Source organism: Aulonocara stuartgranti (genome assembly GCF_965226115.1).
Source record: "Aulonocara stuartgranti genome assembly, chromosome: 23".
In the NCBI taxonomy this organism is placed as follows: Eukaryota; Metazoa; Chordata; class Actinopteri; order Cichliformes; family Cichlidae; genus Aulonocara; species Aulonocara stuartgranti.
The window spans coordinates 41,909,367-41,930,057 of record NC_138958.1 but is presented as its reverse complement, the minus strand read 5'-3'; the positions used below and the strand labels follow the sequence as shown (position 1 = coordinate 41,930,057).

The window sequence follows — 20,691 nt, the reverse complement described above, 5'->3', positions numbered from 1 at the left end:
TTAACATTTATTGCTAAATTCATTCTGCCTGAAAATAACCTAGTTTCAAATTCTGAAATTTAATAATTTAGAAGATAAAATTAAATCTTTAAGCCTTACAAGATAAATGTGGTCATGTTTTCAAACAGGTTAAGCAAACACAGTTAAAATTCAACTCTGTTCCAGCTGAATTTTACTCGAAAGTTGTATCAAAACAAGTTTTCAAAGCCAAGAACAGTTTTGGAAAAATATGGGCTTAATTCTGTCAACAAGAATAATTAAATTGGTGCATTGAAAAGACACCAGTTTGAGATGATTTGAGCTTTGTGAGTTGTCCAACTTTGTGCTGCCATCAGAAGATGGTACACGTGGACATGGTCAGCAACAATACTCAGACAGGTTGTGGTAAATGGTAAATGGCCTGTATTTGTATAGCGCTTTACTAGTCCCTAAGGACCCCAAAGCGCTTTACACATCCAGTCATCCACCCGTTCACACACACATTCACACATGATGTTTAAATGTAGCTCAGCTGGTACTTAAGAGGCTCAAAATGTGTCAAAAAGATATCCTCCACACCATTACACCACCAACAGGGGGATCTATTAAAAGATATGATGGAGCCATGCTTTTTTGTTGCGTACCCAGAAATCCAGACTCGCCAGACTGGAAAATGTTTTTCCTATCTTCTGTTTTCCAGTTATGGAGATCCTTTGTGAAATGTAGTGTCAGTTTCCTGGTCTCAAATGAAAGAAGTAAAACCACTCACTGGATAGTTTCTCTTTTTTTAAGATCGTTCTCTGGAAAACCTAGAGATGCTTGTTTGGGCAGATTCATGCTCCAAGTCACTTAAATCACATTTCTTCCCCATTCTAAATGCGCTGACTTGCTGTCATGTGATTGGCTGATTAGGTATTTGCATTAACAGGCAGTTTCGAATCAAGATGGATGCAGATCCAGCATGAAAGGATAAGAATGAATCTCAAGCTCACTGCACCAAACTTGTCAGCATCTTACAGTCACAAACCCACATATGGAGTTTATGTATATGCACGTGCAGCGAAAGCAGCGGTGCATCCTTAAGTGGGCGCAGCGTGGGACTAAAAATAGTGCTGTCAGATGTGTGTGGGAGGGGCAGGGTCATCCCCAGATGGATAAAAATAGAGCGATATCCAGATGGAGACGAGACGAGGAAAACATCAGGATGAAGGGGAAGCTGCAGGGGAAGAAGGAGGAAGAACCTTGCTGATATTTGCATTCACGTGCCAACACACAAAGAAATCCACACGCACAGTCATATTTCCATCACCTACTGAAGACAATTACTTTCATTCATTTCCTGGAGGCTCAAACCAGACTTCACAGTGATGTGATTGTGTCAGCACATTTATGCCCTCTAAGTGCAAACACAATGCAGATAGCGGACTAACATAACACAACATATTTGCACTTGCTAAAAGATGTAGAAACTCACACACACACACACAACATGTTACTGGTCACACTCCAGCCCAGTGTTCATACATACACTGTTTTACACACCTGCAAACCCAACACTAATAACTTCCCGGTGGCCCTTTTGTGGCACGCTGCATATCAAGACTGCACGTGCTGCTCACATACTACACACAGACCCACACACACACTGAAACTCCAAACAGTCCCTTCTCCGCTTAGTTCCCTCCAGGCAAACCTCTGCTAAAATTAAACCTCTGTGATCTAAAAATACCAAGCAGGCACGTGAGCCCAAGACTGGATGAAGAAGACAACAAGCAGAGGAGAGAGGAGGGGAAGGGTGGTGTTGGTGGTGGTGACAGGGGGAAACAAAAATTGAGGACAAGGGAGAATAGAGGGGAAAGAGAAAATGGGGTTGCATGCCAGCTTTTTTTAATCAGCTTTTGAACTGGAGCATGTGAGAATGCATAAATGCAAAAAGAGAAAAGGCGCAGGATATACAACCAACAACCTTTTAATACAATGGATCTACTGCCTACAACACGCTGAGTGCAGGAATTAAACTCTCTGTTTAGTTCAGTTGGTTCACCTCACACAGACTGACTGTCAGCGACTGGAGCGTTTGCTTTGAATGAGAATGCTGCTTTGCAGGGCTGCTCATAAAATGAATGGAGATGAGAGCAGTTGCAGCTGTTGTGAATGGCGAGTCTTCACTCTGATCAGTGCTTTGAGTAACTCAGCAGCTCCCCCTACTGATCAGCGAGTGACATGACACCATTCCTGATTTCTCTCAAAAAGCTTTTCAGATTGTTTTGTGTTTTCACTTTAAAGACAAAAAAAGGTAGTCTGCAGGAAAAAAAGAATAATATTTCAGTATTTATTTCAGTCTTGCTGAAAATTGATGATGTTTTCTAACCTCCCATCTTAATTTCTGCCCCATCAGGGAGACTGTGAGAGTAATGGAGGAATCATGAAAAAGCTTCCTTCCATTAAGGAAGATGAGGAGGGCTCAGGGTCCGAGGGCGAACGCTCCCCTCTGCCCAAGATGTCATCCCTTGGCAGGCTGGGCCGCGGCCTGCGTTCCCCCCTCCGCTCCCCTCTTCGCTCCCCGCTTCTGCCGCCGAGGCCCTTCCGGCCAGCAAGTGATCCCGTCCGGCCCTCCAGCCTGCAGATCCCTGTTGTGAGCTTCAGCTGCCTGCAGCCGGACCTCAGCCCTCGGTAGGGAGCCATTCACGGATTTATTGACTCGGTACTTAGCATTAGATTCGCCTGGAGGAGTTCATTCACTGGTAAATAATCCTCAGTGGGAATTTGGCCTGAATTGCTTGTCACTTGTGACATTATTCATAAACACAAACCATCCACAGGCTAATTTGCATGGAGTCCCTAGAGAGGTGGCAGCAGACTCTGGGCTTGGGGAATCAATTTATTTTGGCTCAGCTGTGTGAGGGCGCAGACGAGCATAAATTGTGCCACTGTGTCAGTTTTACAAAAAAACATGTAAAAGCAGGATTACAGTTGTATTTTTTAAAAAAGAAAAAAAAAGTCACCTACCTTTAATGATTGGTTTTAGTAAACTGGGCACAACCAGTAAAGCAGCTCAGACACCCACACTGTCTCTACCTTTTCTTCATCTAATGCCTTATACCCAAATGCCAGCACTGGGTCGCAGATGGAGGGTGATTCTTGGCACATGGCTTTTTAATCACGTTTCATTCAAAAAAAAAAAATGGCACAGTTAGATTTCTTCAATAAAGTTGAGTTCAAAGCACACAAACATATGAATTACTGTCTTGCTGGATTTTTTTTTAAATGAAACTGTTAAAATTGTTTAAAAACACATTTTTTTTCTAATGTTCACCAAAGTTGGTAAAAATAGTCTTAAATCCATTTTCTACTTCGTATCCATGTCTGGATTAGTCAACAGGCTAAGCTGAGAAACCCAGACCCTTTTTCTCCTACCACCTACAGCTCTTCAGGGTGGATACAAAGGTATTGCCATGCTGGCTGACAGGCAGATCACAGACATGCTCTGGCATATCAGAAGTGTGCACCCGGTCTCCCAGTAGGACGTTGTTCCATGAATTGCTATCTTACCATGGTGGAGGGGTTTGCTTGCCCATGTTGGGATAGCAACCATTCAGCCTGAGAAGTTTGGCCCTTTATTCGGGACAAATTGGTCCTATGTGAGGGTCCAGATTAAGAGAGATTCAGAAAACCCCTTAGATGCTGACAAGATCAAGGGAATAGTTCACCCTGACCAAGACATAATCACTGGAGCTTCATCCTGGAGCCAGGCCCTGGGTAGGGGCTCGAGAACAAGCACCATTTGGTTGGGCCTTTGCTCATTCTCGAGCCCAGCCAGGCCTAGCATAAATGAGGTCTACCACTCGGAGAAAGCACCATAGGGGTTCAATGCACTTTGGCTTGAGCAGCAGTCAGGCACCCTGTCGGCCTTGCTTACCAATCTTAAAATCAAGCCTTTCAAAGGTTATCTTATAGATATTTTTTTCAACAGTGTTTGTCCATTAAAGACAAACCACCGGTGAAGCTGCCGAACAGGAAGTGAAGTTGTAATTTAGCAACTTTTGATCGACTGAAACTTGTTAAACATGGTAAATACACTTTCAACCATTTTCAGGGAACATACAAGGGAGTGATGTACAAACACAACAAGCATTCAGTGGTTTTAAGAACAATTTCAACATTTTTTGTAAGTTTTTCCAAACGGCCAACACAGTACAAGAAGCTAAAAAGCTATTAGGCGTACCTCACATCTCAAATGATGTTCATCATTCTATAAACTTCAAAACATATTCATTAGTTTCTGTGTGTTAAACCCTTTTTGCACACATGCAGTTGTGGTCAGAAGTTTGCATGAACAGCATGATAAATTAAGGCTTTTAATGAATTCTTTGAACCTTTCTTTTTTCCTGGGTGGAATGATTGCACAGCATACATCTTTAATGACTTTAAAAACAAGAATTCGGTGCATGAGCTTGGATTTATTTGGGGTTTTCTCCAATGCAAACAGGGCCAAAAGTATGCATACAGCCTCATATATATTAATACATTCCATACTAACAATTTGGTTGAAAGTTTATTGATGGTAGGCATCAATTTTCAATACGGATAAGTTTGGGGCATTGGCAAGGCTTAATTATCCTGCTTTATCCACTTAAAATTTGATAAATCATTCACTGCAACATATCCTCCTGTGTTCCTTCAGAAAGCACACATGGTATACAGGTCAAAGAATTCACCTTTAATCATGTGGAAAAAAAGCCACATGAATTAGATCCCTATAAATTGGGGCATTTGTTTACAGATGATGGTGAATGATGGGCCAGTGAGAATGAGGAAGGAAGGTCTGCCGGTAGAAGATGTGCACCTCTCCCTGAGCCTGGTTCTGCTGGAGGTTTCTTCCTGTTAAAAGGGAGTTTTTCCTTCCAACTGTTGCCAAAATGCTTGCTCACAGGGGGTCATATGATTGTTGGGGTTTCTCTGTTGTATTATTGTAGGGTCTACCTTGCAATATTAAGCGACTTGAGGTGACTGTTGCTGTGATTTGGAACTGTATAAATAAATAAACTGAAAGTGAAAGAAGTAAAGAAAATGAGGAAGGTGGACAAACAGTGCATCTACACTTTAAGTGCCTTCACTGTTCCATGGACTGTCCACACTTTCTGTCAAGAAAATAGAAGACGACAAAAGCAGTGAAAAGTACATTATCATGTGTTAAGATGTTGGTTTCCGTCAGTCTGCTCGGGTTTTGCTTGGTTCTATGACCACCTCACATTGACAAATCTTTTTTGCAGTGGCGTGTCTAGAAAATTTTTGTTGGGGGGGCCAGGTAGGGGCACAGATTTGGAGAAGGGTGGCAGATTTAATTGGCAGATAATGTTTAAAAAAAAAAAAAAAAATTCTACCAACCGTTAACCATAATTCAACAATCCTATAAACCTAATAACCAAATGCACTTTTAACTCTTATTAGAATGAGATTTTAACCACTACGGTGCAAAGTTTTTAGATACTGCGTTGATAAAGTACAAGAGATACAATCAGTGCTTTGTCAGTGTTTACTCGGCATTCAAGGACAGCAATATTTGCATAGTATTTTTACTGACATATAGTGCACATATGTTTTGGGCAAAAACATTTTTGAAAATTAAAATATGAACATTTGTAACAAACAATTGACAAATTAGCCAATGCCAATGCAAAACTTTATCTGCCTGTTAAAAAAAGAAGATAATCTTCTCACAAACTGGTGTTTGATTTTGAAACAGGAAAAAAGTGGGGAAACAAATGAAAAGACTAACATTTGAATAAAACCTGAAAGCAAGTAAATACTTTCTATGCTGCCTCATGGTAAACTATGGTAATATTGATGTATAAAGAACAACACTGGCTGATGATAAATACAGTCAGCTGGCATGGTGACACTGCCAGTATTAACCTGCAGGGCTGGACTGGGACAAAAAATCGGGCATTTTCACTACAGACCGGCCCACCAGGTATTAAAGCCATAAAGACTTTGAATGAAAACAAATGCTGTTGTGACAGTGATGTACAGTCTTGTTGGTATATGTATGATTTCTATACATTTTACGTCAGATAAAAACTTTGGTTGTAAGATTTAGATAATTATTTAATAAAAACTAGGTATTTTAAATGAGAATAAGAAAGAAAAGTATTTCTTTGTGCCCACCTTTCCCTGTTAATGCCCTACCTGCCCCCCTGGCAAAACTTTGCTAGACCTGCCCCTGCACAGTTACCAGCTGTCAGCTACATAAAAAAGGATCCTGGTGTTATTTGTCTCTCAGAAACAGTTCATAACTTCCCTCTTCTTCTTTCATCTTCATGTTTCCCTCTCACCACATATCTAAACAGACATCATGACCAGCAGCTTTACAGCTGTGGCTCCAGCAAACATCAGCTGATACTAGAAATTAATATTAAATACATTCTAACAACAGCTGATCAAGCTTAAACGTGCTGCTGTTGTTTAGCGCAACATCTGCTGGTTTCCTCTTTCTGGCGCAAAGTGGGCGATAAATAAACAAGAGAGAAAAGCTGATCAGCTGATCATTGATCAGTTTCATGATTGAAGTAGCAACAGGAGAGGGAGGGGGAGAGAATGAGAGAAGAAGAGGCAGCTGTGCAGCGTAAACACAGAATAAATCCAGCTTTGTGTCTTTTTTCCATTCTAGGTAAAGTCCGGGACAAACTGCGTCTCTTCTCAGCTCAATACGAAACGTGTAATATTTTCTCTGAATGAGGGACCATTCCATTTTTTTAAGGAGCCGTTGGCAACTCTACTAACTTTATGAATAAAATAAAGTTCACTATCAGTAACATCATAGCACCCACCCAGCTGTATAAAAACTCCGTCAAACTGGCTAGAACGCAGTATGAGTTATTGCAACTGACAGTAAAAAGTCAGCAACATGAAAATAAACTCCACCTAAACTTGGTTTATATCTGACCCAGATAGACTGCAGGTCATAACTTCTTACCTGAAGTTCAGTTCACCTGACACTCGGACTGGCGGCTGCTTCGGGTCTCTCCTCCTGCCTCCCCTTCCCTCATCCACCTGTTGCCTCTGTGGAAGCCCCATCATAGCCACCACCAAACAACGGAGTTATTTCTACACATCGACCTGCATCTGGCCAATCCACCACCTCTCATTGTTCATGCCATTACAAAAAAAATAAAAAATAAGTCACTGGGGATATGCCCGATGGCCAGTCCAGCTATGTTAACCTGCAACCAAATCTGCAGCTCCATACAGCAATGTTACGACTTAGATTATATCTTATAACTCATAACTCTTATGTTAGCTGCCCTCAGTAGCATACTGTCTGAAATATTCCACAGCTGCAATAATTCTTTAAGTGTTATTTTTTTCCTTGGTATTCTAATTTCACCGAAGTTTACTAAACTCAACAAACTTGATATTACTTACCGGGACATTTATTCTGTCCTCATTTTCTTTCACCGAAAAATTGTTTCCTGCAGTGCCGTCTTTCGCGCTTGGCTCTCCTACCTTTGCTGACGTGATGCGCATAGCGCAGAAGCGATGCTGCATTCACTTACACTCGGATATCTGAGCGTCACCGTGAAAACATAATCGGATATTTGATTGAATTTTATTGTTTTGCCTTTGGGGTGGCACCTGGGGTGGCCAGTCTGGTTTGGGGGGTGGCCTGTGCCCCCCCAGGCCACCCCGCTGGACACGCCATTGCTTTTTTGCCCTGACCCTCACATCCTTTGCACCTCACTGCAGAGTAGTGGAATTTTTCTCATCATAGCAGTGGAAGATTTCTGACAGAAATCCCTCAATAGAAAACCTCTTAAATTCCATGAAAGAGGCCGATAGGGATGCTTCCATAGAGGATATTCAAGGCTGGATTAGACACACCAGGGCATATTTCCCATGCTGCCTGGTGAGGGAATAAAATCCTTTGTGATGTTGATGAAATTTTGTGGTTGGATCCCGACCACAGAAAGGATGGTGGGGTACCCCAGCTGTCATTAGAGCTACACTACATACTTGCATTTGTTCATTTTCTGCATCTAAGCATTTCCTTTCAAAATGTTTCTGTCTTCATTTCATATGGGTTTCTTAAAATAAGGGGTTGAAAAATTTCCCCCCTCTCTTTTGTCAGTGACGCTACGGTGGTGTTGTATATTACTGCTTTAAAAGTCGTTTGTGTGTAGCTAAAGTGATGTTACAAATTTTAAATGTATGCAGATTCTCAAAATGCTTTCTTTCAGAAGATTTTTTTTTTTTTATATCGAAGAGGAAAAAGTCTAGTTGTCCCTCTGTGTTTTATATAAAGGCAGAGTCTCAGAGTGGTTTCAGAAATGGCTTTCATAAAGTAGAGACTTATCCAAGAATGAAATCACACAATCTCTCTATGCGTGCTCTTGTTTTTTGGAGGAATTCTCTATGTTTTGGCGTATATACTCTACCTAACATTACAGTCCAACTGAGGCGGGTTTCAATTCTTGCCTTTAATACATCCTATTACAAGCACGCAGCTCTCTTCACGGGTCTGCACTGCAGAGCAATATGACTGGTGGACGTAGCAAAGAGAATAGTTCTTATATGAAACTGCTCCCAACAAAGTTCGCATATTTTATTTTGAATAAGTGGGTCATGATTTCTGAAATGAGATGCTGCTGCTGATTTTTTTTTCCCAGTCATCCTTTTTCATCCTTTCAATTCCATCTAAGCGCTGTTTAGTTTAATTATATTCAAGAGAAGGCAGACATCTCTACAGCCAATATCTTCAAAACTGGGAAACTCACCAAAATTAGATGAATAAATAACACCACATGCTTAGAGGAAGAACATGGTAATTGGATTTGGGGACTGAAGTGTCTGGTAATGCTATGGGAAGTCCCAAAGCTGAGATGTGTCATGTCCAATGTAACTTCACCAAATTACTTCAAAGGATGTTTTTTTTTTTTTTTTTAATCTTCACCAGAATGGGCGCTGTTAATCTTTCGACTATGTCTCACAAAAAGCTGGCAGATGGATTTGAGGTTTTTATAGAAAGGACGAAGCTGTTGAACAGGAAGTAAGATCATGTCTAAGCAACTGTCGCAAACTTGTCGAGGAGGAGGTTATGTTTTTGGTAGCATTTGAATGTCTTTCTGTTTGTAACCGTGATAGCTGGAAAGCTTTTGAATGAATTCTGATGAAACTTTGTAGGGGTGTAGAGCGGGGTCGTGTTAACAGTCCATTAAAATTGGTTCACATCTACCAAGGTCTTCAAGGTCAACTCAATGATTTATTGGTCAAAAATTGACCAATAAATCATTGAATTACTTAGAATTTAGAAACTATGATTCTTGCAAGTGTGGTGTGTGTCAACATATACAAAGTACTGTATATAGTTTAAAATATCATGTTATTTTTTAAACTCTGACCTCTTCTTCAAGGTCAAATAAGGTCAAACGTAATATGTCTTTTATCTTTAAAACTTAAAATTCTGCTGCCTTTGTTTATATTGGCAACATTTAGGAAATGACACTGGTGAAAAGAGCATTCTCATTCCCCAAAACACATTTACATGTATAGATTCAACCAGCTCCAAACACGTAACATACTGACAATTTTGTTGGGATGAGAACGTGTTGTGGTGAATGAGCATTCTAAATATCACTTAATAGTTTGCATCAAGTCATATTTGACCGAACCTTTACGTTTTTTCAAGTTGGCCTCAAAGTGTGTCGTATCTTTAAAGTATTGTCAAGAGAAAAAATGAGCCGCTTACTTACTTAGAAATATACTGTAGTATAACGTTATATAATAATCTCACGTTATTAACGCCCTTATTTACAAGTCAGTATCCATTAGCTACTCATACATAATGTTTATTTACACACTATCCCCTTAAAAGTAAATGCTCCCCGGAGAATGAGCCACCATGGTGGTTTGCGCTCTCGGACTGCTTACATTATATCCACATAAAAAACCTTATTTTGATTCAATCCACGCTTCTGTTTTTGGTAGTTTGTGTCCAATTTCTACATAAAGTCCTAAAAAAAAAAGTAAGTTTCACCTTACACCTCATTTTGCTAAAGATCCCACAATGTAACGCTACTTTCCTCCTACCTCGTGAGATAATAGGCACGCACATTAGCGTTATGCAATACTACATCTGTCGGTGGTGACTCATTAGCGTCCAAAAACTCAAAGTCCTAGCAGGAGTAAATAGCAGATGAGTGAATGAGGGAGCGCTTACAGTCACACACTCTGTGTATGATTGTGAGTGAGCAGGAGTGTGGATAGTAATTAGTACACAGGTGCGCAGCCTCTCTCCGTCATCTGCTCACACTGAGCACGACCTTTGACCCACTGACTGTTGACAGCTGGGCAGCGTTTCCATAAACCCTCTTTATAACGATGAGTTCTTGAAGAGGCGTAGTGAGCCTTTGACATCTCTGTGAACTTTGCGGGCTTTGTAGAAAGCAGATGGAGGTCTGGGATCTGCAGGAGTCTAGCAGATAATAGATCTGAGATACTTTCCTCTCAGAGCTGAAGCACTCTCAGAACAGACAGCAGTGTGGAGCGAGGACGCTTTGATCATTTTTGATTGGTTGTAAGTTTCCCATAAAAGAACTCAACTACAAAACTATAGACTTTAAATCGATGGCGCTTATTACATTTATACTTATTTTTGCATGCTGCCTACGGATTTTTGGTTTGTCATCCAGGTTCCACTCACTTTGAAATTCACTGAGCAAATGCACGCACCTCAGAGGACAGGGCACAGCTCGATCTTTTCTCATGCACCACTTTCATGCATATTTTAGATCCTAATAGGAAAATAATAACAACTTTTTATTGAGCAGGTTCGTGCCTCCCAGGCTAATGAATCTTGTCGACTACTCTACTCTGAAAAGAAAGTGTTTGCTGTTAAGAATATAAAATAACTGAAAGGTTTTGGGGAGTGCCTTAATCACACTCCTGGAAACTCTAAAGGAGTTCTGTGTGATATAATAAAAGATTTTCTGGACTCAACGAATGATTTATTTTGTTGGAACTTGCTCATGTAAATTTACATTATGTATAATGTCAATTTACGTAAGGAAGGAGGGATCTCGTATGTTGTCTTAAACAAGTAAAAGTCATTTCCAGTATACCTGCCTGGATGTATAACTGCAGCTTTTAATGTGTCATTTTTACCCAGTATTGCAGTTTGTTGGCAGAGTCTGCTGCCACCATGTGGTGTCTCTGTGTCATTAACCAGCAGGTTTTGATAGCTGAATTCTCACATTCAGATAAAATAGTTCCCCAAACTGCCCCCTTTTTTTCTGGAGTCTCTTATTATACTAACTGGCAATTATCTGTAAATGGTAAATCCAATTTTATTGTGTTATCTTGTTGTCTTGCGTGAAATGCACTCTCACCGCCTCCCCGTCTTCCCTCAGGTTTGTGGATGGGATCGAGACAGAAAACCAGAGCGGTTCAATTCCGAGATTTGATTTTTCTCCCAGTGCAACCCAGAGCTTTCTGCCCGGCCCGGATTCAGCCACCTCAGGTAAAGAGCAGGAAGAGCCGGTAAAAACTAATGCACAGTAATACTGAAGTTTTTTGATGGATAGAGCCTTTGTGAATATTATGTTGCTACTGAACAACATTCGTTTATATGGTGGATGTTTTTGTTATTGTGTCCAGCTCAGTGGGTATCAGACTTCTGAAGGCCACATTTTTACATCATCCTTCATACCAGCTTCCAAAGTCCTGATTCACTCAGAATTAATGCATTGTGTATAAGTGTGTATATCTGTGTGTCCACAGGGGCCCGGGATGAAACCATGCAAACCATTACAAAGCTTAAATATGAGGTAAGGCTTGTTATAGTGTCATGAAAAACAAAACATTTTTTTCAGCAGGCTCTTAATCTGTGGTTACATCCACATTATTTTACTGGGCACTTGTGGCAGCTAATGATTTATTACACAACCATGTAGAACACGGTTGTGCAGCTGTAAGAGTTTAACTTTCTGTCTAACTTGTTGTTTCTAAGGACAGTCTCAACAAAATGCATGTAAAGTGGCTCAGTTGGTTCAGGTTCAGACTTTGCCAACACTTTAAGATATGAATCTATTAATGCTAAGAACTGCATGAAGTTAGTAATTAATATTATTATTATTATTAGTAGTAGTAGTAGTAGTAGTATTAGTAGTAGTAGAAGTAGTAGTAGTAGTAGTTGTAGTAGTAGTAGTACATCCCCATGAAAATAATGCAATTCTTCGATAAAGTGTTCTAGGTGCACCAAATCCTAAAAATTGATGATTTAAGCCTGTTGCTAGGCAGTTGCTAGGTAACATGGTGACATTATAATATATCTTGTATAATTCAGCTTCAACAGATTTGACTGCCATTACATGAAAGTTATGTAATTCTTTCATTAGATATTAGGTGCTTAAAGGTTAAGAACAGGTCGTTGGTAGGTGGTCGACAAACAACGTGATGATGTCATAACGTCGATAAAGTGTTCTAGGTGCACCAAATCCTAAAAATTGATGATTTAAGCCTGTTGCTAGGCAGTTGCTAGGTAACATGGTGACATTATAATATATCTTGTATAATTCAGCTTCAACAGATTTGACTGCCATTACATGAAAGTTATGTAATTCTTTCATTAGATATTAGGTGCTTAAAGGTTAAGAACAGGTCGTTGGTAGGTGGTCGACAAACAACGTGATGATGTCATAACGTGATGTAGATAAGAACCTTCAGGGGCCTAAGATGTAGCTGTTTGTCAAGAGATTTTGTTTATTACTTCAGGGCAAAAAAATTGTCCATCAAAACTTTATTCAGTTTCTTTGTGGCTTTAACAAAGAAGCAGTTCTGTGATAATTAAAGGGATCAATCCAGTCGATGACTCCAAATGCTAGAAAGGTACATTTCATGCACTGCATGTGTGTCGTTTTTCCTTGTTATTTTTAAATACACTACATTATGTGATCAAACCACAGTCCCCTGACATGTGAATGGTCCCTGGGGCACAAGCTAGTGTACTCCTAGAGGGAGTACATCCAGCAAAAATCTGGGCCAAATCATTCCCCCACCCCCACCCCACCAAATACCTACCATAGCCCCAGGTTGAGATTGGTTTGTTTAAAAAAAAGTAAGCTAGCTCTACAACTTTACTTACTTTAAGCACCTTTGTGCGCTTCAGGGATTTCAAAATGTGAAACACGTATGAATATGGATATTTCAGTACTTGTTTTTAAGCTTGAGGCATAAGGTTTTTTCCTGTTTGCCTAATTATTTGTGTACTTTCACAATTTTAAATAAATAGACTTTGACAGTGTGGATTTGGATTTGGAGAAGAGTTTCTTTTCTCGGGCGGTGAGATGATGGAATTCATCAGCTCTTTTTATTTGTTATTTGCTTTATTATTTATGATTTGTTAGAGACATAAAGAGACTTCATCTGTATATAATTTGGTGTAACTTGTGTTGCATGATGACAGTAAAAATTAATCACTTGCTACTGGTTTTAATAAGACTCATTAGGGCAGGGAGTTAATTAGACCAAATGAAAGAACAAATGAATGAATGAATGACATCATTCTTCATAATTATTTGTGACACTGACCAATGAATATATTAAGAAACAGTTATAAGCCATTTTAGAGGAGCTTACACGTTTGGCCAGTGAGCATGAGATCCTCGGTTCCCTTCAAGGAGGAGACACAAATCCCTACAGGGTTATCTCGACACGAGTGTCTGGGATAAAAGCTTCTTGTAATTATGTGTTACTGAGAAATGCTGTATTTATATGGGATTACCAGTAATATTATTTTTGCTTTCACATCCTTTCATCTCGTCCTCTAGATGTCTGTCCTCTCCCATCAAGTATCCATTGTGAGTCAGGAGCTGCAGGAAATGACGCGACTTCTCAGGCCTCTCTTTCACAACCCGTCCGCACTGCTGACTCCCAGTGCCGTGACTCCCTCGCCCAGCGTGTCCCCACTCAGCTGCTCTCTGGCCCTACACCTCAATACCCAGCATGCACCTGTGCACTGTCCTGATGATCAAAATCCTCCGTCGTCCATGATGCATGAACCGCCCTCTCCACAGCTGAGCATGACCAAGGTGTTTCAAGGAGAGTTCGATCCACTTTCTTCTTCTCCTTCCCCCCATAGTCCTCCATTCTCTCACCAAACCAGTACCACTCCCCCGGCCTCTCACCGCTCGGCTCCCCCTTCGCTCAACAGCTCTCCCCACGAGCACACAATCGTGCCACATCCCTCCTCTTCCACCTCCATCCCTTCTCTTTCTTCATCAAGCCACCCATTATCCATCACTCCCCTTCTGGTGGATTTATCAGAGCCGCAATCACGGCTTCGGCTCCACTTCCCACTCCAATCCCATTCTGAGTCCCACCTCCAGTCAGAGACCCACTTCATGTCCCAGTCTTATCCTCATTCCCTTTCCCAGTCTGACATCCAGCCTCAGATTTCTCTCCAAACCTCCAGCATGGCGTCACGTTCCCGAGAGCCCCTCCTGGACCTGCAGAGGGTGGAGTGGGGGGAGCACACCACCCAGCTTAGCCTCGTAGATGAGGGACAGTCCTCGATGTGAGCACACAGGAAGACTGGGACACTCGACTAAGAGACAGGAGCAGCATGCCACACATCCTACTGCATGACAAAGTTTGGCATGCGGGTTACAATGTAAATATGTTGATTTTAAACTGTTGGAAACTGTTATCATGAGCACCTTCAAGAAGATCTGAGAATAAACGTTTGTTTTACAGTTTCATTTGATTTATTTACAGTCAATCATATAAAGGAAAGACTTCTAAGTGTATACTAAAAGCATGTTTTTTCTCCTTTTACTGTGCTAGCACTGGTTTCTGTTAGGATACCAGTCTGTAAAATGATTTGAAAGGTGTGCAACACACAGCAGTAATGTTAGACTGACTGAAAATGAATGCAGCTCTTACACAACTCATGCAAAAGCAATGATTGGAGCTTTCTAAAGGACATGAGCATACTTTGCCAAGTTTAGCCCTGATTTAAAATAGCTTGAATTTTGCATAAACACCGAAGTGGTGCCTTATGTTTTTAATTTGGGAAAATCTGTGAACATAAAATCCGTTAAATGGTGTTACAGCACCCACAACCCCCTCAACTAGACCCCCGAGTCCCTTTTAATAACTTCTTTAATACAGCTTTAAATAATTTAGCTGTGGTCACACAGGGTAGACTTTTTTATCTCCACACTTTAAAGCACCACACTAACACACAGGGATGAAACAACTTCGCAATGCCTCATCATTCAGTTTTTATTTTAGCTATTTAGCAGCTGCATTGATGCAAATTATTAGCTAATCGAAAGCCAAAGAAAAGGTTAAAAAAATAATAATAATTGGAATTCTTTTACTCAGTCAGCCGTCTGAACGACTGCACAGTGGGGCAGACAGCGCCCCAGTCCACAGGCCTGCGGTACTCGCCTTTCTCCAGTAGGTACTGGCGGCCCTTGTAGTTGGGGTGCTCGTAGAAGACCCACCAGCCTCCCAGGACCCTGCAGGAGTGCACCTCTCTCCAGTGAAACGTCTCCAGCACAGAGGCGCAGTCCTCGCTCGCTTCAAACACCTGACCGGAGAAATCGGCTTTGCCATACAGCTGGATCTTGTAGGGGTCTCCAGGGGCCTGAGTGAAGCGGGATACAGAAGAAGATGGTAGGTAGAGGGGAGGGGGTTGGGAAAACAATGAAGCTAGGTTTGATTGATGTCACTACAAAATACGTTGTTTCTTATCATGGATTTATTCCACCGATCCAGATTTCAAGATTCATTTATGTGAAAATGAAGTGGCGTTTTTAAAATGCTATAAAATTCCCCAATGTCCCCTGAGATGTGTAGGATCTTACACAGCCACTTTCCCACTAACCACAGTGTCTTTGACCTCTTGGTACGAGGCACCTGATGTGTTGAGATGGCTTACAAAGTGAATCATCTTGCAAGAGCTGACTCTGTCATTGAGGCCGTTCCAGCTGTGGTAGTTGGGGTATTCCCCTCTCTTCAGGACGTACTGGTAACCCAAGTAGTTTGGTCTCTCGTAGATGACCCAGGTCCCGCTCTCCACACGGGCCGAGTTGCAGCAACTCAGATAGGAGTGGAAGTCGGTGCAGTCGCTGTCGCATTCATACCTGCGACCCTGGAAGTTCTTGTCCTCGTAGAAGATGATCTGGCGGGGATTGTATGTGAGTGATAACCTGGTATTAATGATTTTACATGCCAGATCTAAATGTTGTTCTACTCACCCTGCCCATCTTGGGACCGACTGTGCTTCACTGTTTAGCCTCCCTTGAAATAGCTACAATAATGTAACGTGTATGTGCTCATATTGCCCTCTTTTATAGCTTCAGAGCGCTCTGAAACTCACACAATTGCTTGGTCATGAGAATGAGATCCAAAATTTGAGTCAGTGGTTCCACTGCTACTCGTGTTTTCCAGAAAGAGGCTGTGGGATTAGACCACATAAAGACCTCAGGCACTGACCAACTCTTTACAGAAAACTGTAAACATACTGCACACAGTGCAAACTACACACACGCACACAGAGTTACAAATAACACACTGATGGATGATTGCATAAATATTAAACTGCACTTAATCATAGCAACTCTAAGCTAAAGTAGAACTCCCATTAGCTGAACTGCTGAGGTGTATTGCCATCCAGTCAGTGTGATACTTCTTCCTCTTCAGTCCAAAATGCTGCACTGTCATCCAGAGCTTCAATACTTCAGTTCTGAATTTCATATTAGAAGTAAGATGATGCACTTCTCGCTGTGTAGCATAAAATCTCCCAACTTCAGCTCACGGTTCGGGCTGTAAACTTTTCACACTGGAAATCCACTGGTTAGTCTGCTCACTTAGTTGCATATTTCTGTGGATAATCTGTTTTCTTTTCATCTCAGTGCAGAGATGGCAGCAGTTCCTCATCTCTGCAGTCAGTACTCACTTTTCAGACTTAACACATACACGCTGTGCTCACATCAAAGCAGAAGCATTTACACAGGCTTTACATAGGCATGAACAAGGCTGGCTTAACAGCTGGTTTTTGGTGATATCACTCAACAAAGGTTGTTAAAGAAATTAAACCAACTAAAGCACAGTTGTTGTTTTTTTCCCCTGATTTGTGATTTTGTCATATTTTATATAGAGATTATGAAATCTATATTTATATCAAATTACACCCTTGCCCTGCGGGGGGTCTTTATCCTTCAAGGTCAGGTCCTCTACCAGAGACCTGGGAGCTTAAGGTTCTTGCACAGTAACTTTGCTTATCCTAGGACGGCGCTCTTGGATGTTGTTCCAGGGATCTGCTGGAGCCAATCGCCTAGCTCGGGAATCACTGCACTGAGCTCTCTGTTTACCACTGGGACCACTGTTACCTTCATTCTCCACATCTTCTTGAGCTCTTCTCTGAGCCCTTGGTACTTCTTCAGCTCGTGTTCCTTCTTCCTGATGTTGCTGTCATTCAGTATCGTTACGTCTCTCACTACGGCCGTCTTCTTCTGCTTGTCCACCACTACTATGTCCATTGGAAAGCCATCACCAGAACCTCGGGACTTCCAGGCCATATTCGGCATAGATGTTTCTGTATACTATGTCAGCCACTTGGTTATGGCGTTCCGTGTATGCCCTTCCTGTTAGCACCCTGCTGTTATGTGCTGGATTGGCTCAGAGGCAACTTTACACAGACTGCACCTGGGGTCTTGCCTGGTGTGATAGACCCCAGCCTCTATGGATCTTGTGCTCAGAGCTTGTTCTTGTGCTGCCATGATTAGTGCCTCTGTGCTGTCTTTCAGTCCAGCTTTGTCCAGCCACTGGTAGGATTTCTGGATGCCATCCATTTCTTTTATCTGCCTGTGGTGCGTGCAGAAACCTGCCTTTCCATGATGGGTCTTCTCCTTGCTCCTCTTCTTACTTGTGTTTGTGGTTTTTGGGAATCAAAACAAGCAATGTAAATTTATTTGTTTAAATTCATGATAGCTCAGTAATAGTTACATAGGCCATTTAAAAACATTTGAAATGAGTTCTTTATTCTTGTGCTCTGTACAGGTGACACAATTTAATTTATCTATATTTCTGTCAAAGCCACAGTGAACCACGGAAGACAGACAAAGGAACTACAGGTGGCTTTGGTAGACATTTCCTGTACATGTATGTATTGATTGATTGAGTCATTATTTTTATTATATACAGTATATTCCATCTGTTTAATTTTGTTTAACACACATTTTCTTATTGTATTTTTATTTCAATTAGGTAAAAAAAACAAACATCTTCTTTTAGTTTTGTATTTAGTTTTATTACCTGATAATTACCTAAAGCTTAAGCTCTGGACTAGTGTACACACCCTCAGTAGCAAACATATAATTTCCCCCTTGGCACCACAGTGAGGCAGCATTTGCACAGAAAAGCACAAGCTTATGACAGGTCCAGTATATGTACAGTCTCTCATTTTTTTTAGAGCAGTGCTCCTGCGCCAGTGACAAGTGTCACCAAACAGACGGACAGTACATGTCTTTATTTTAATAACTGATTTTGAATGTTAATATTAAACATTTCCAATTGGCTTTGTTTCATTTTCTTTTTATCATATTAGATATTAAGTTATAGAAATATCTTTATCTTGTGGGCCTGTGAGTAAAACGTAGCCTCTGTGAGTTACATATGAAAAGTTTTGCATCTCTTTCAAGATTAATCCATTTAATAGAGAAGCCAAAGAGTGACTATTGATTATTATTGACGATTATAATTTGTATGTGACTGATCTGACAAGTGTCTTCTTAAAATGCGCAAAGCAAAAAAAAAAAAAAAAAGAGAAAAAAAGAGACTTGATTCTTATTTGTGATGTAATGGTTTGTTCTGCAGTAACTTTGAGGCGTTCAGTCGGCCGCACTGAAACTTTGTTCTGCTTTAAAACAGATTGCAGACATCTCACTTTATGCCATATAAGTCAATCAAGAACACACCGCGTGGTCTTTTAAGCACGTTAAAGCACGTGTAACATCAATATTTGCCATTACAGGTTATGAGAGCCGGCTTGTTCCCGCTGGAGCCTTCTGAAAGCACCCTTTAACTGCTGCACATACCTACACACACACACACGCACACACACACACACACACACCTTATGCTCATGGTGAGTGACCTGTGGTGAGCTGTCAAAGATACTTAAGATGATGTAGGACAGACAAGTGTTGTCAGTGCGGGCACATGCACACACATATACACATACATATACACACACACACACATATACACACACACAGCACACAGGGAGAGAGAGAGAGCAAAACCACAGAGGAGGTGCGACAGGAAGGCAGACGGGCTGAGTGGTAATGATAGGTGACTATTCTTCCATCTAGAATAAATCAAGACATGCTGACCACACTGTTGGGAAAACCCAGGCCTGCTATTTGGACGCACACACAAACAAACATATAACCGGTGGATGGACGGTGTATATATGTGAAATAAATAATGGGGAAAGTCCAGGGTTTTATTGCTTTCCTTAAAAGCAAGGGAGATAATATTCCCCATTTATCATCTTGTAAAGACAATGGAAACACAATAAGCTATAATCCAATAGCATTAACATGTTACACACAGAGTACAGCAAGCTCCCCGTGAAGCTGTCCCGGGTTTTTATAATCAGGGACCACAAACTCAAGAAAACGACTTGTTTTTACACTGTGAGAAAAACACAGGAAGACGGCTGGACACCAGTATTCTCCGCTGAATTTTGAATTGTCCGCTTCATAAAAAGGCCTAGCTTTCCATCAGTTTAGTGCATCATGTGACCATTTCTTTAAAGCTTCGCTGAAGCATTTTGCTCGTCTATCTAACACCAAAGCATGGAAAACTCTGTGTAGTATAGAAGAACAGAATTGTGGGTTAAAGAGACATAAAGACAAAGACAGGACTTTTAAGCCTATCATATATGAAGGAATCATCTCTGTGTCTTTCATTTATAGATCTCTATCTCCATCGCATCTACTTCTATTTATGAGCCGCACGATTTCTGACATTGCTTCCAAGATGAACTTCTGACATTAATCACCTTTTTCTGCCATCATCCTGTTTCCACTTTTTCCTCCCCGTCCTCCTGTTCTCTGCTATCGCCACATCTGGATTATGAATTAATGACTAACATGATCACATTATTCATTTTAGTTTGCAGCTTTCGAGAACAAAGAAGTGGCTTATTTTACCTGCACAGCTTTGTCCATTTCTTTGCACTTGTATTTGCTTTACATTAATTGAGGCTAAAACTGTGATCTGGGGGCAGTAATAAATGTGACTACTGTATTTTCTTTCTGATTTAATGTCATTCTGTCTCTGAGTTTCCCTCCCAGACCTTCCTCCCTCCCCTTTCTTTCCCTCCCTGCCTCCTGCACTCTCCCCTCTCTCTCACTCTCTTTGCATGTGTCATTTTACTGCTCTTTACTCAGCCCGCCAGCAGCAGTCTGTCCTCATCACTCCTTGTCTTTAGATCTCCTTGCTCGGTCCACTGTCGTGCCATTTGTCGCCAGGAAGGGAAAGCGGTGGAAAATTCCTATTCTCTCAGGCTGGATTCACTTGTTTTCACCAATGGATGGAGTTTATTCCCAAGCGCACACAGTGACTTCTTGAAAAGTGAGTTATTCATATTCGAGTAAGCAGACATAAAACTTTGGCAAGCTTAAATGGGTAGAAGTTGAA

The 20,691-nt window shown here is 41.1% G+C and overlaps 2 protein-coding genes across 2 annotated transcripts in view; one reads left to right on the top strand and one right to left on the bottom strand.

Annotated features, from left to right (window-relative positions):
* LOC309700735 (voltage-gated delayed rectifier potassium channel KCNH8-like) overlaps nucleotides 1-14,694 on the top strand; it is a 54,689-nt gene extending 39,995 nt beyond the window's left edge. The window contains exons 12-15 of the mRNA XM_082524513.1: nucleotides 2,378-2,652; nucleotides 11,385-11,494; nucleotides 11,755-11,801; nucleotides 13,803-14,694. Coding sequence (XP_082380639.1) covers nucleotides 2,378-2,652; nucleotides 11,385-11,494; nucleotides 11,755-11,801; nucleotides 13,803-14,552 — 1,182 coding nt within the window. The 3' untranslated portion in view covers nucleotides 14,553-14,694. The remainder of the gene's footprint in view (nucleotides 1-2,377; nucleotides 2,653-11,384; nucleotides 11,495-11,754; nucleotides 11,802-13,802) is intronic.
* Nucleotides 14,695-15,283: 589 nt separating this feature from the next.
* Nucleotides 15,284-16,288, bottom strand: LOC309700759 (gamma-crystallin S-like). The gene is made up of 3 exons (XM_082524560.1): nucleotides 16,239-16,288; nucleotides 15,920-16,162; nucleotides 15,284-15,625 (listed from the first exon to the last, which is right to left on the bottom strand). The coding sequence occupies exons 1-3, from the start codon at nucleotides 16,245-16,247 to the stop codon at nucleotides 15,353-15,355; spliced, it is 525 nt and encodes a 174-aa protein (XP_082380686.1). The 5' UTR covers nucleotides 16,248-16,288; the 3' UTR covers nucleotides 15,284-15,352.
* Nucleotides 16,289-20,691: the final 4,403 nt, after the last annotated feature.